Consider the following 13,837-nt stretch of genomic DNA (forward strand, 5'->3'; position numbering starts at 1 on the left):
GGCTGCAAGTGTCAGCGGCGGCCGCGGCCCGGCGCAAGACCGAGTCCGAGGACGCACGCGCCAGCTGGCCGCGATCGCAGGCAGGGGGCGGCGTGCCAGAGGAGCAACATGCAGATAGGCGCCCGGCGCCCTGACGACCCCTCCCGAGGCAAAGAGGCCGGGGCGGCGCTGGGGCGGTGGAGAGCATGAGGGAGGCCGGGGGGCGGCTCGGCTCGGAGCGCTGCTAGGGAGCGGTGCGCGCTGCACACTCGCCGGGGCGCAGCCGAGAGCGGGGAGCCGGGCGGGTCGCGCCACGGGGCGGGAGCCGGCCGCCGGGAGCTGTTCTGATTTCCGAAGCGAACGCGAGGGGCCCGGAGCAGCCCCCGGCCCCGGCGTGCAGCCAACATGGGCAACGCGGGGAGCATGGATTCGCAGCAGACCGATTTCAGGGCGCACAACGTGCCTTTGAAGCTGCCGATGCCCGAGCCAGGTGAACTGGAAGAGCGATTTGCCATCGTGCTGGTGAGTGCGCGGCGGGGCTCCGGGCGGAGAGGCGCAGCTGACCCCCGCCCCCTCTTCTTCTCCCGGCGCCGGGAGCGAGCCTCCTGTCCCAAGGGGGAGGCGCCCACCTTCCCCATTGTGGCCTCCCCAGCCTTACTCTTCTCCGCTCCCCTCCAGCCCCCGCGCTCAGCTCTCTCGGGGTCCCGGGATGGGGCCGGGGGCTCGGGGCGGGCTGCCTGGCCAGCCCAGAGCCCATTGTCTGGCGGGAGAAGCACCACGCAGCGCGTGTGCCGGGGAGGTGCGGCGTGGGCGTGAAGGGAAGGTGGCGCGGGCCGGGGAGAAGGGGGCGGCGTGCCGCTAAGGCTTTTTGTTAAAAAAAAAACAACAACAACAAAAAAATAAAACCGCAAAGCCCTGCACCCCCCGAGTCCCTACGGACCGTCCGGCGTGCGGGGTCCCGGGCAGATGGGTGCATGTGGCCGGCGGCGGGTGGCGCGCGAAGGCGAACTTGGAGGCGGACGTAGCGGCTTGGCCGCGGGGAGCTGGCCCGAAAGGGAAAGATAAGGAAACCCGCGGCAGTGCGGCGCCCCGGTCCCTAAGCTGGGAGGGGCGGGATCTGAAACCCGGGCGGGAGAGCAGCTTTGCCTCAGCTCGTTCGTTTTGGTCTTAAACCTTAGACCACAAGAATGTGCAGTTTTGCGGGGACGTGTTTCGAGCTGTTCTGACATCAGGGTCGACCCCTTCCCTCCCCCCCCCCCCCCCCCCAGTCCCCGGCACACACAGCAAAATCCCCGGCTCCCTCTTGAAGTCTGCTTTTAGCTTTTTAAATCCAAGACACTGAAGACTCCCTTCTTTCTCCCTTCTGCTGGGACTAAGTTTCTGAGCCCCTCCCAACCACAGCTTGTCAGTGCTGTGAGCTCCGGAGGGTGTGGCGGCCTCCCCCTCGACCCAGCCAGAGTCTGTACTACAGCTGGTCCCCAGACTTCCGATTTTTAGTGACCCAGCCTCCTTAAAGGGATGTTGGAAGGGAAACCGGCAAGATCCGACGCGTTCCTATTCCTTACACTTGGACATTTACCTTTTCTTAGCTAGTTACCTCTAAACTCTACGAGGCTAGGCAGCAAGAGAAACTTGTGCTCAAGGCAGTCAAATTTGCGTGTGCCTGCGGGTGTTTGGTGTGTAACCTCCTAACTTTGGGAAGGGTTCTGAGTCTGAACACCGGGACATTTAAATTTGCCTTTCTTCAGGCCTTTTAAAAGGGCAGGTTTGACAGGGGGTATAACGTTCTGGAGGCTGGGTTAGCTTTGTGCTCTTCGAGACAACAGAGGGCAAAAGCTTTTTTTCACGCCACCCGGAAAGTCTGGTGTGGCAGTCGGGAGATAGATGAGGCCGCCTGTCTTGCTTTGCATCTTCTGTGATCTCCCACAGCTGCTCCCGTCGTTGGGCAAGATGGGACACACTGAAATGAAACAGCATAGGCTTAATTACTTCTCAAGGCAGCCTGGGTGCATACTTGACCTGTCTTTCCAGAGACAAACGTTTTTATTCAAAATCCTCTTCCTTCCAGACAGATGGTTCTTACCTCCTAGCTCTGGGCTTTCTGTCTTTTCATCCTGTGGTGCTGTGTGTATATACGTGTATACTGGAAATGGAAGGGCCAGTGACACAGGAAAACCAGATCACAATAATGCAATTAAGCTCTGTTCAATTGGGATAGCGTGTTTTGCCTGAGATTTCAGTTATGCTGTTGATTAATAACACATGATATGAATTAATCTTTAGAAAAATGTTTCATCATTAGCATGGTGGATTTGTGTTACTCAAGTCTAGCAGTCACAGACTTAGTATTTCACATTTATGATTCTGCATCACAAACTCCTTGGGGCAATGGTTGGTTGTTGTGGTTGCTTTTACTCTACTGTGTGTCACACACACTTGCTGGATGTGGTTCTTAATTGTTGATGATATTTAAGCACCTCACAACAAAAAACGAAACCAAAAAATACCAGGCAGACCTTTTCGGAATAGAGACAAAGCTTTTGGAGAAGTCTCAGCTTGGGGACTGCCTTGTTGGTGATGCACTTGGACGTTAATGTGTTTATTGTAACTCCCCCTAGTCAGCTCTAGCTGCTGTTTGGAAACCTACAAGAGGACTTAAAAGGTGTCCTCTTTATGCGCTAATGGAAGTCCAGAGTTAAGGTGATTTCTCTTAAGATAATTTTTTTTTTCCCCTGAAGTTATACATGTGATGCTCTCAACTTTGGTTTTCTTTGTGAATTGCTTAAGTAGTCAACTCAAACCATTTAATTCTAGAGATCAAGGTAGAAGGATAAATTTTAGGTGGCATATTTTGAAGTACATATGTGGAGAAAATTCTTTACCCTGTGGCACAGGGAATCATATTGGCATTATTGATACTAGACTTATTTCCTTATATGATAAACATCATAGATGTGATTTGGGAGGAAAACTGGATAGTAGTACTGTACAGGAAAGCATACAAGCACCTCGTTGTAAGTAAGTATGGTTTACGTCAATAATTAATGAGACATTTCAGACATGGAAAACAATTACACTCTCAAGCTCTAGAATACTTAAAGCATTGGGAAGGAGTAAATAAAAATGAAAATGACAAGTCCATCTATTTCTGGAAAATCTTGAAACCAAACCTACTCAGAGACTGTTTCCTTACCCCTTCATCAGTCTAAGTTACATTGTATGACTCTAAAAAAACTAACAGATATGAATGGAAAGAGGAAAGAAGAGAGTTAGAGATTGTGGAATTAAGATCAGTGGAGGGGTTAACTAAAAAAAAAAAATAGTAATTTTTATAGGAAAAGTTTTGAAATAGATTTGAATTCCTGAACTTCCTGTAATTAAAGACTAGTAAAAATTGGATCCAAATCTTAGGAGCTTAATCTTCCTAAGGAGAGTCTCTCTTCTTGAGCTTGTCTTCAGCACTGTCATAGTAGTTATAAAATGTATTTCTGGGAAAACATTACTCCTTGTATACATGTAACTGTTTGCATCTTTGTACCTACCTTTCAGATAGGGCAGTAAAGTGATGTGCCTTTGTGCATACGTGTGTGATGTTTTTGTTAAACTGTTTGATAGAAGTATTTCATAAACTCGGTCACCTACTTTTATTCCTTTAGGGTGTGTATGTCACATATTTTACAGGTAACATTGGTGTGTATGTATTTTTTGGGTCCTACACATTTATAATTAAATATCCATGTGGCTCTTCATTGTATTAAACATTGCCTAAATGTTGCAAATATACATAAATACACATACACCTTCCTCTGCCCTTTGTTTTCAAAGATGATGCTATGAAGTTTATTTTGGGGTGGGGTGAAGAATTGATGGTCTCTGTCCAAGAACACCTTTTTCTACATTAGACATTCCGTACCATTCACTAATTTTTGGTTTGAAGTCATTGTTTACAAATAAAATATAAGTTCCCTAATGCCTTTGTCAAGGAGCTGTCGCAAGGATTCGTTCTTTGAATGTCAGAGGAGAGGATAATTTTAAGTCCTCTATCCTAGCTGCTATATCTCTGTGTGATATCAGATATCAGGCTGCTGTGCAAACAGATTCAAAAAGACGGATTAGAAAGTGATGGTTTAGGGCAGTATTATGTCTGATACTGAGAACTACTTGGGTGTGTGAATAATTTGAGTCGATTTCTTTCCAGTTTTTTTTCCTTCTTGCCCTGAGGTTGAACATAGTCATTCTGCTTTAGGAAGAAGTAGGAACGTTTTCTGAGTACCTATTATGAGTCCCCCCCCCCCCCCCCCCCCCATGCTTACATTATTCATTTAATCCTCACAATCATTCTGGAAATAAAATTACCTAAATTGCCCACAGTCCTACAGATATGGAATAACTGATCTAGGATTTTTAATCCAGATTGGTCTCTCTGCCCCCTCTCCCCCACCCTATATTATATTATACTTCCTGAGGCCTTTGAACTGGAAAGGGGGAAAATGCCTGGAGCTAGCAGTAAAGCTGTTTAAGAAAAAAAAATCCCTAAATCTGATAAATGCAAGTTTCAAGCTGTATAAAATAGACAAAAATGTCTTAGAAGTGACCGCTGTGAGGTGCGCTTGATGTTTTATTTTCAATGTCAAACATTTTGGCATCCTCACTATGCCGTTCCATTTTTCAGGCATGGAGTTAAATACTGATTTGGTCTGAAAGTGTGCTCTTTGGTTTTTTCTATCAAGGCAGACTTGAACTACCTTGGTTGGGAATTTAGGATTTCCAAATCAGAGGAGAGACAATCTGTCAGTGCCATGCATATACTGTGAATGTAATTCCTTGTGAAAGGACAAGGAAAGTCAAGTTTTAACGTTTAAGTTTATTTCCCTTTGCAAGGTGTTGTTCTCTTTTAACCACTTCCAAGGAGAGCTCTTGCCATGCAGTCTGCTGAGCAGATGGATGGGTGAGAGTGTAGTTAGGTCATCGTCAGATGCTTGCTGACTTTTCTCACATCCTTTCTCCTATTACGGAAAAGAGGTAGAGAAGTTGGGCTGGGGGCAGGGTGGAGCGTTGTAACTTTGAGCCATTCTAGCTCATCCTAGGTACTATCACTGAGCCGCTTTATTTCACCAAAGTTGGGAATATATGCTTCTTATTGGGGTGCATTCCACCTCCCATAATGCCAGTATATTTGGATATCCAGTACAGAAATCAGTCAGAGGTTATTATCTGAATACAAATGTTTGGCTCCAGTAAGAGACTGGCAGCAACACAAACTGATGACCTTTGGGAAGAAAAGGTATGCATGTCCTTAAGTCCTTAGGCGATAAGAATTACTTTTGCTGGTGGCCTCTCATTTAGCAAATAGCATTGGCCTGGGAGGCAGGAGACCTAGTTTCTAGAATTTGCTGCACCAGGTTGAGCAAGTTAAAATCTTTCCTCTGGTCCTTGATTTTCTTCCTCTGTAAGTTGGAATAAAATTTGACACAACTATTAAGATAGGAGATTTTTTTAGATGATAGCACTTGAAAGTGTAAAATTTCCAGAATCTACCATCCTGTGCTGCATCAGCTGACTTTGCATTTTGAAGAGCTTTGTGCAGAACTGTGTTTTAGCTGTATTCTGTGTGGTCTAGAGAGTAGAATTGCCAGGGTCATTGACTGAAAGCCCCCTAAGCTTAAGGAAAAGTATATTAACATTTAGAGTTGTCAAAGAAATGAACAGTGAGCTCTCCGTTAGAGTTGCTCTCGCAGAAGCTGTATGAAAAATGCTGGTGACTGGAAGTTCTTTGCAAACCCAAGACCTGGCTAGTGCATTATTGGCTTCAGTGGTGCCCTCTTTGAGGTGAGCCTGCTGTCGGCAGTTTCTAGACCTAGAATCCTAGCACCTGAGAGTGGGGAAGGATTCCCCTCCCCGCCGCGTAGAGTCCTCCTGGGCTTAAGAAAAAAGTGTGGGCTCATGTTTGTTCTGGAAATTCATTTTACTTGACAGAAACTGTTGCTTGAAGGGCTTGGTCTTAGAAGTGTGCTCCTTTTTTTCATACTGAGGACTTGGGGCAAAAGGGCAAGGTGAAGTGGGCTTCTTTATGCTTACGGGTAACATGTGGCATGAAGATGGCTGATAGAAGCAGTGCTGATTGCAGATGATCCTTTCCACTTGGCAAGAGGGTGCTGGCAGTTGGAAGCCTCTTAGGAACAAAGCACTGACACCTTAGAAAAGAACAGACTGAATTGCTTAAGAGTGGGGGAGTGAGTTGCAAACTGTCTCTTCCCTTCTAGAATGGGGGTGTTTCTTCCCTTTCCCCACCACGAGAACTATGTCCCCAGGCTTTGGGGTCATGGTTTGTATAGAGAGGCTTCACGCACCTTGTTCGCTCTCATCTACTTGAATACTGCTGGCAGAGATAACTCCTGTCTTTTCTTTCCTTAAAGATAGTGCCTGCACAGACTGCAGGTGGTCTCCCCCTTTCCGAGTCACCCTGTCCTCTTTTCCCGGAGCTTTCAACCAAACACCAAGGAGTATGCAGTTTCCATTGGATATAATTTGGAAGCAGTGTCCAGGGAAGAGCTGGTAGGCCGGAGAGCTATGATGCAGCGGAGGCCCACAAATGTGGGCCAGGATGGCTGGGAATTCCTACTTGAGGTTTAGTGGTATTTGTTGTAAACAGGAGAAGTGTACTTTCTGCTCACAGTCTTAATAAAAAAAAAAACAAACTGAGTCACATCTTCGTGCCCACCACACACAAAACAAAAACCCACGACCAGTGGCAGAGCTTACAGATAGTCACCTCATAACAAACTTTTTCTAGCTTTTAGGACACACCAAAAGTGTTCCTCAGATCACATTTTTGGTGTTCTTGTGCAGCCTGTAATGGGCTTTAGTGACTTGGAATTCACACATATATACTTTGTTCTTTGAGGAGTTGCTGTTTGTAAGCCCCTCTGTCCGTTGCTACAAAAGCTGAAAGCTTTGAGGTGTTTAGATCCTGCTATAGCCGCAGGTAATCTCTCTCGACTGATTTCTGTGGGGTAGATGGTGCCCGTGCCTGGTTTATACTAAGAACTTGTTGGCTTTGGGAATGGTGTCCGATTGTTTACATTTTTGGCCCTGTGGCTCATGTTGGGCACTAAGGTATGCCTGTTACCTGAAGGTCCTGCCTTGAATTAAGGATTTGCGCTGGAACCTGACTTCTTTTCTGTGTTCTCTTTTTTCCCTTGGGAGTTGCGCTGAATGCTTTAAGGCAGGATACTGAAGGGATTGACAAGCCTAAATGGTAGTCCTCAAACTTGGCTGTATATTGGCATCACCTGGGAGCCTCAAACCATAGATGCCTGGGTTGATAAGTTGGGTGTAGTAGGAAAGGAATTGTTTAAGAAGTACCAAAAATTATGGGGAAATTAGGCTAAGTGGAGAAGAGGTTAAAAAAAAAAATAAACAAAAATTTCCCCCCAAAATCTTAAAGACCTTTGATTCAACTGAAAGCATCAAGATGAGAAATAAGAAATGGATCCAAGTCTGTTGAATTTTAAACTCATTTAACTATTTAAGAAATGATCATCAAATAATCATGATGAAAATTGATGGAGAAAGTTCTATATATTATAGCTCAAGAGTGAACAGTGGCCCTGAGGTGTACTTCTGGAGTAGGAAAATCAATAAATCAATTGTATTTTTGCTTAGGCCTCTATTCTCAAGCTTAATTGTTTGTTGGTTCAATGTAGGCCTTTTGCTTTGATCTCTGGTTTTACCACTTACAAAGACTTGATGAGCTTGGCTTCCCGGAGAGAAATTCAAATACACTTGTGAAATGTAAACAACATTCATTTATTAAGAATCCTATAATCAGGGCAAATTGGCATGCTTATATAAGCAATTAGCTTTGAGAATAGAAAGATAAATAGGATGGTAGGTCAAGAATGAGCTGATTGTTCTCCATGCAAGACTCTAGTTATTTCTTCAGTAGTTATAAGCAAATAGATATTCCTCTTATTCATAATCTTTAGCATTTGTGGTTTGGGATTTGAGGACAGCGTATGTGGTTTTTTGAATTGAGAGGATAGAAGCAATTATTGTCTCATTTTCATCTAGAAATATAAATAAATCATTCAAGGAAATGTAGGTAGTTTATAATCAGATAAAACTTTGCAGTAATTGGGAACAGGGCAAGAGAAGGTTTGGATTTAGATGGGAATATTAAAGAATGATAATGGAGTTATTTTTATTTTGGTGGGGAAGGTAAAGAAGATGACTTACAATGGCAGAAAGATGGAAAATAAGCTCATTTATTTACTTTTAGGGAGTGTGTGTGTGTGTGTGTGTGTGTGTGTGTGTAGAAGAAAGCATTAGGATAACTAATAGGAGACGTTGGTAGGACACAATTAGATTTGTTCCATGGCAACATTGCCCAGTGAGGTCAGTACTGCCCCACCTCATCTCTGTGAAAGCTGGGGAGCCTACTTGCAAAGGCTAAGAATCCGGTCAATGGGTTTTGTAGGTTAGTTTCACTTCTGGCCCTTTTAGTCCCCAGTATGGTCAGTCTTGTGGTTCTTCCGAGGAAGCTGTCTCTTTTTAGTGACAGTGGGCTATCTTGAATAATTGGGATTTGTTATCCACAAGGACTTCTGCCTGGTGAACTTAGAAGGCCAAGTCAGTCCAAATGTCTTGGGACCGGGAAGCTATAAACTTGGAATTGGTGAGTCCTCAGGCCTTATCACACAATCCTTATTCCACTGCCAACGAATGGGGCCCTCCAGATGTGAACCAGTAGGGACTGTTTAGAACTATGTGGCCTTCTGGGTTTGTGGAACCATTAAGCTTGCCAGGTTCATTCTCTCCAGTGTCCTTTCTCAATAGCAGTTTTGAGTGTCAGAGTTGTCGGCCTTGTGGAAAGCATTTGTTTGCTTTAGAAATTTCTAGATTGTGAATTTACCAGATCCTCATTTAATGGAGTACTTCTTTAACATTAGTATTTTTTAAAAATAGGTTTTCTTTTGTTAAAAAAAATTTTTTTTTGAGAGAGTGCTTGGCATGCGTGAGTGCCAGGGGGTGGAATGGGGGGGGGGGAGGGGAGAGCATCCCAAGCAGGCTCAACACTGTCAGCACAGAGCCTGATGATATGTGGCTCAATCCCATGAATTGTGAGATCATGACCTGAGCCAAAATCAAGAGTTAGACATGTAACTGACTGAGCCACCCACGCACCCCTTAAACTTTTTTTGGTTGTTATGGAGGAGGATATTTCCAAATCAGCCTTTAGAAGATCTTTTTATTGAAGAAGAAGATACAAACAGAAATGGGCCCATATCATTAAGTATGCAGGTTGATGGATTTTCACAAACTGAACGCACTGTTGTAACTGGATCAGGAATCAGAATCTGTTTTCTGTTTTTTTTTCTTCAAATGTGGTTCAGCTTGGCTCCCTGCTGCCCAGCCACTGTCACTCACCTGAACTTAACTTTCTGCGTGGTCAGACATACGTGAAAGAGAGTAGACCACAGGATTGTGCCTTGCGGTCTTCTTGTAAGTGACTCTAACCATGAGGTTTCCACTACTTCCTTTGAGAGATTTCCTCAGCCCAAGTAGGCCTGACCGTTAGGAAATATTGACATTGTAGCATCTTCCTGTTGTTTGTGGTTATCTCCTCATTGATAACCCTAATGGTATTTCTTTTGTGTGTGTAGCATCTCTCTTTCATAATACTGAGAGGAGGACATTTTGATTTGTGTTCCTAGAGCAAAGTATGGATGGGGAGCATTTGCACTGGGGTTTCACTACTTGGAATTCTGCACCCATAGATACAAATTTTGTTTATTCATTGTAAGCCTAAATTCTGGCCGTTAGCTTTTGCCATCTTCCTTGATTCCTTTGAAATATTGAAAGGTATCAGAGTGCAGATTTAATCTTGTGGCCCAGTTTTCCTGTCAAAGCCCTATCGTGTTATTCTAGACATTGGTGTGATTTGAGAGGCTCTTCGGCCATGTTTGTTGTTAGGGTTTCCCTTCCACACTCACCTCTGTAACTTCTGTATCCCTCCCAGAGCTGTCCTCGAAATCGTCCACAGTCTGGCCAGGCCCCTCTCCTCTTCAGTCTCCTTGCTTGAACACTCCCTACACACAGAACTTTCCCTCCATTATGCCTTTTCTCGCAGTGACTCTCCTGCATGGCAGGTGCTTCTTGGCTTCTCTCTTTCTAGGATTCTATCCAGCCTTCAAGGCTCTTCTGAAATCACTCCTCTTCCCAGTGTCCTTGTAGGCCAGCATCAGCTTGGAGGAGGTGGGAAAAACAGTTCTCCTCTTTTTGATCTTTTTATTGTATGAATAGTATGAATTATTTCTCTTACTCATCGGGCCCTTGATTAAATACCACCTTGTATGAGGTGTGATTGTAAAATAAAGGGATGCTTTTATGTGCAGCTTCGTAGCCATTCATTATACTCTTAGCCATCATTTATGTCTGTTTTATTTGCCAATTCACATTGTGGGCTCCTAGAAGACCAGGATCATATCTTACAGGCCCTGGCACTTTTCCTTATTCAGCACAGCGCTTGGCCCAGGGAAGAGTCTCAGCAGGCATTTACTGACTTGGCTAGAGAAGGATATGATATGGGCTGAAACAGGACAGGAACTGAGTAGCTGACCACACTGGGCTGACTGTTAATTGCACATAACTTGCCAGTTGTGTTGAAGTGACACTTTGTAACAGATTCTTACTCATCCTGGTATTCTCCATATCATTCCTTTGTAGTAGGTGCCCAGGAATACTAAGCGTTCATAGTAAGTTGACATCATGCTTCACATGACTCCTTGTGGAAAACTGGTGAATTAAAAGAGGAGGAGGACAGTGAAATGGCCAACAAAATCTATTTTTTTTCACTGTCACCAAGCCAGGTCAGTCTGTCATGATGTACCATCATCCAGGGAGTAGTAGTAGCCCAGTAGTCTAGGGCTTTCTAAAAGCAAAATGTTCCTTATGATGCTTTATTTGGAGTCAGGCACGTTTAAGTGAGCAGTATTCCCTATTTGGGCATTTTGGTGCTTTGCTGTTTGTGAAATGCTTTCAAATTATCTTTGTGATTCTATGAGTTCTTTTATTTTTTAAGTTTATTCATTTTTGAGAGAGTGCGAGTATGCAAGTGAGAGAGGGGCAGAGAGAGGGAGACAGACAGAATCTGAAGCAGGCTCCAGGCTCTGAGCTGTCAGCACAGAGCCCAATGTGGGGCTCGAACTCATGAACCATGAGATCATGACCTGACCCGAAGTCGGATGCTTAACCGACTGAGCTACGCAGGTGCCCCATGATTCTAACTAAGAGTTCTCAGTAATTGAGGCAAATGGGGCATGAGGGTGTGTGGCTTGAAGTTCTACAAGAAGGTAGGGAGGTTTGTGATCCCATCTAGGTCCTTAGCACCAGAACTCCAGTGGGGTTCTTATATTCCATTGTAAGATAAGCCACTCATGTGCTTACTCATGTTCTGTCTTGTGCCTCATAACCATTATCTCTGATGCTCTCAGCAACCTTTGGAGGGAGATACTATCTTCCTTTTACTAATGAGGCAGTGGGGCTCAGAGTGATGTACCAAGTGATGGAGGTAGGATTGGAATCCAGGCCTGTCTCATGAAAGAACCTGCTGCTTTCTCCTGTACCACCCTGTATTTTCTGAATTAGCTGTGAGATGTCATTAAATTTGTGTTTTTGTTCTTCATTTTTCATATACCTTCTGGATTAAATGCATTAATTCATACTCTTGATGTAATTTGTGAGTCCCGTGTCGGTATGGTTGTGGATACACTAAGCTCTAAGGGTTCAGAGGGAAAGTGCTGTTTCTATATTTTGAATATTTAGCAAAAGTTTCCTTGGAATAGGAAGTAGAGGGATGCCAGCTTGGTTGCGCCCACCGTGAGGCTATGTTTTTTATTCTACATTATGCAGTCGTGCCCATTTGTCATTGCTTAAGAAGGGATTGTACTTGAATCGGAGTCCAAGAACATTTATTGAGCACTTACTATGTGCCATATAGTGTTGTAGGATGCAAAGGTGCATGAGGTTGTCTGGTCATCTGCCCTCAAGGAGTTGATGATCTAGTGGTAGGGGAGGACAGTGGGTGGGTCGGGGGCTAGACATGAAAAGCGTACACACATATGTAACTGTAGCTGTCCTGTGGCTGCAAATTGCTATACGGAGTATAAAATAGGAAAATGTGAGGTGGTGCCTTGTCTGTAAGATCTGAGGGCTGGGGAGCAGGCAGCCCGCGTGTGAAGATCAGGTGGAAGCCCTCCAGTAGGAGTAGCAGCCAGGGCTCCTTTTGTTTCTTCCCTTTATGGCTCAGTATGGGGTTCTGCGGACCCTGGAGCAAATGAAGGGTGTAGCATGTGGATGTCTACTCGGCTTTAGACCTTACCTATGGGGAAGCCTCAAGGTGGAAGTCCAGGAGTCTATTTCCTTTGTCCTAACAGAGCTGTTTCTTGTAAATGGCTTTGTGCAGTCAGAACTCTGACGCTTGTTAAATTCAAATGACTTTTTTTTCCCCCACCTGACTTCTAACAAATGATCATTGCAGTACTATTGTTCTAGACCCATGGGACATACCATTTAAGAATGGAATATTTGATTAGTATGAACAGTGCCCTTGTAAGTAAAGACCCTCTGAAGGCTGGTACTTGGAATGGCCCATTTTATCTGCTTGAAACCAAAGGTTGACCTGGGTCAGGTAAGGCATACAGAGAAATTGCATTTTTGCTGTAACTTGCTACTAGCTTATTGCTCAGATTCTTTTTTTTTTTTTTTTTTTTTAAATTTTTTTTTTTTTCAACGTTTATTTATTTTTGGGACAGAGAGAGACAGAGCATGAATGGGGGAGGGGCAGAGAGAGAGGGAGACACAGAATCGGAAACAGGCTCCAGGCTCCGAGCCATCAGCCCAGAGCCCGACGCGGGGCTCGAACCCACGGACCGCGAGATCGTGACCTGGCTGAAGTCGGACGCCTAACCGACTGCGCCACCCAGGCGCCCCAGATTCTTTTTTTTTTAACTACTTTTTTGATATCTGATTTATTTTTAATTTTAAGGGCATCTAAGAGGTTTGATTCTGAAGTTAAAAATAAAAGTTGTATGTAGCTAAAATTATCCCTAAAATCTCCTGAGTTGCTGTGAAGGTACAGCATGCACAGTGCTGGGAGATACAAGCCTAGGACGTAATTGTTACACATGTTAAAGTTGGAGAAGCTGCAAAAGTGTACATGCAGATGTCTGGGCATTCAGGCCATTCTGTCTTTCTCAAACCTCTGACCATGACTGGACACTGGGTGGAGAATGCTAACATCTTGCTTGCCTGTGGATTTACTCCATTCCTATCACAGGGATCCTTTAAGTCCATACTAGTGAATTTGTTTCTTTTTTTGGGGAATTTGTTTAAGAGAATTTTAAGGCAGTTCTCAGGTTAAAGGTTGTTTTGATGCATGGATAGCAATAAAAACAATTTACGGCACTTACTGTACATTTCTTTATTTATGGCAGTAAGCATGAAGGTAACTCAGGATCCCTGGAAGGTTGGTGTCACCCCTGTTTCATATGAGAAACTCAGAGGAGTTAAGGGACTTGCCTGAGGACACACATTTGTAAAAGACATTGAAGCTGAAAATCAACTACATTGACTCTATAGCTGTTACTAACATACTGTTTTTTGTTTTTTTTTTAAGTTTATTTATTTTGAGAGACAGAGTTTTCCCGCACATGATGGGGAGGGCCAGAGAGAGAGGGGGAGAGAGAATTCTAAGCAGGCTCCGCAGTGTCAGCACAGAACCTGATGCGGGGCTCCATCTCAGGACTCTGAGATCCTGACCTGAGCCGAGATCAAGAGTCGGACGCCTGAGTCAGGC

At 44.5% G+C, this 13,837-nt stretch overlaps 1 protein-coding gene across 11 annotated transcripts in view; it reads left to right on the forward strand.

Moving 5' to 3' along the window:
- Positions 1-384: 384 nt before the first annotated feature.
- Positions 385-13,837, forward strand: part of FMNL2 (formin like 2) — a 311,215-nt gene continuing 297,762 nt past the window's right edge. For all 11 annotated transcript variants that reach the window (XR_006296829.1, XM_043576720.1, XM_043576725.1 and 8 more), the window contains exon 1: positions 385-501. Coding sequence is in view for 10 of the 11 variants with exons in the window: in XM_043576720.1 (XP_043432655.1) it covers positions 385-501 (117 nt within the window). In the remaining variant the exon portion in view is untranslated. The remainder of the gene's footprint in view (positions 502-13,837) is intronic.

Source organism: Prionailurus bengalensis, chromosome C1 (genome assembly GCF_016509475.1).
Source record: "Prionailurus bengalensis isolate Pbe53 chromosome C1, Fcat_Pben_1.1_paternal_pri, whole genome shotgun sequence".
NCBI lineage: Eukaryota > Metazoa > Chordata > Mammalia > Carnivora > Felidae > Prionailurus > Prionailurus bengalensis.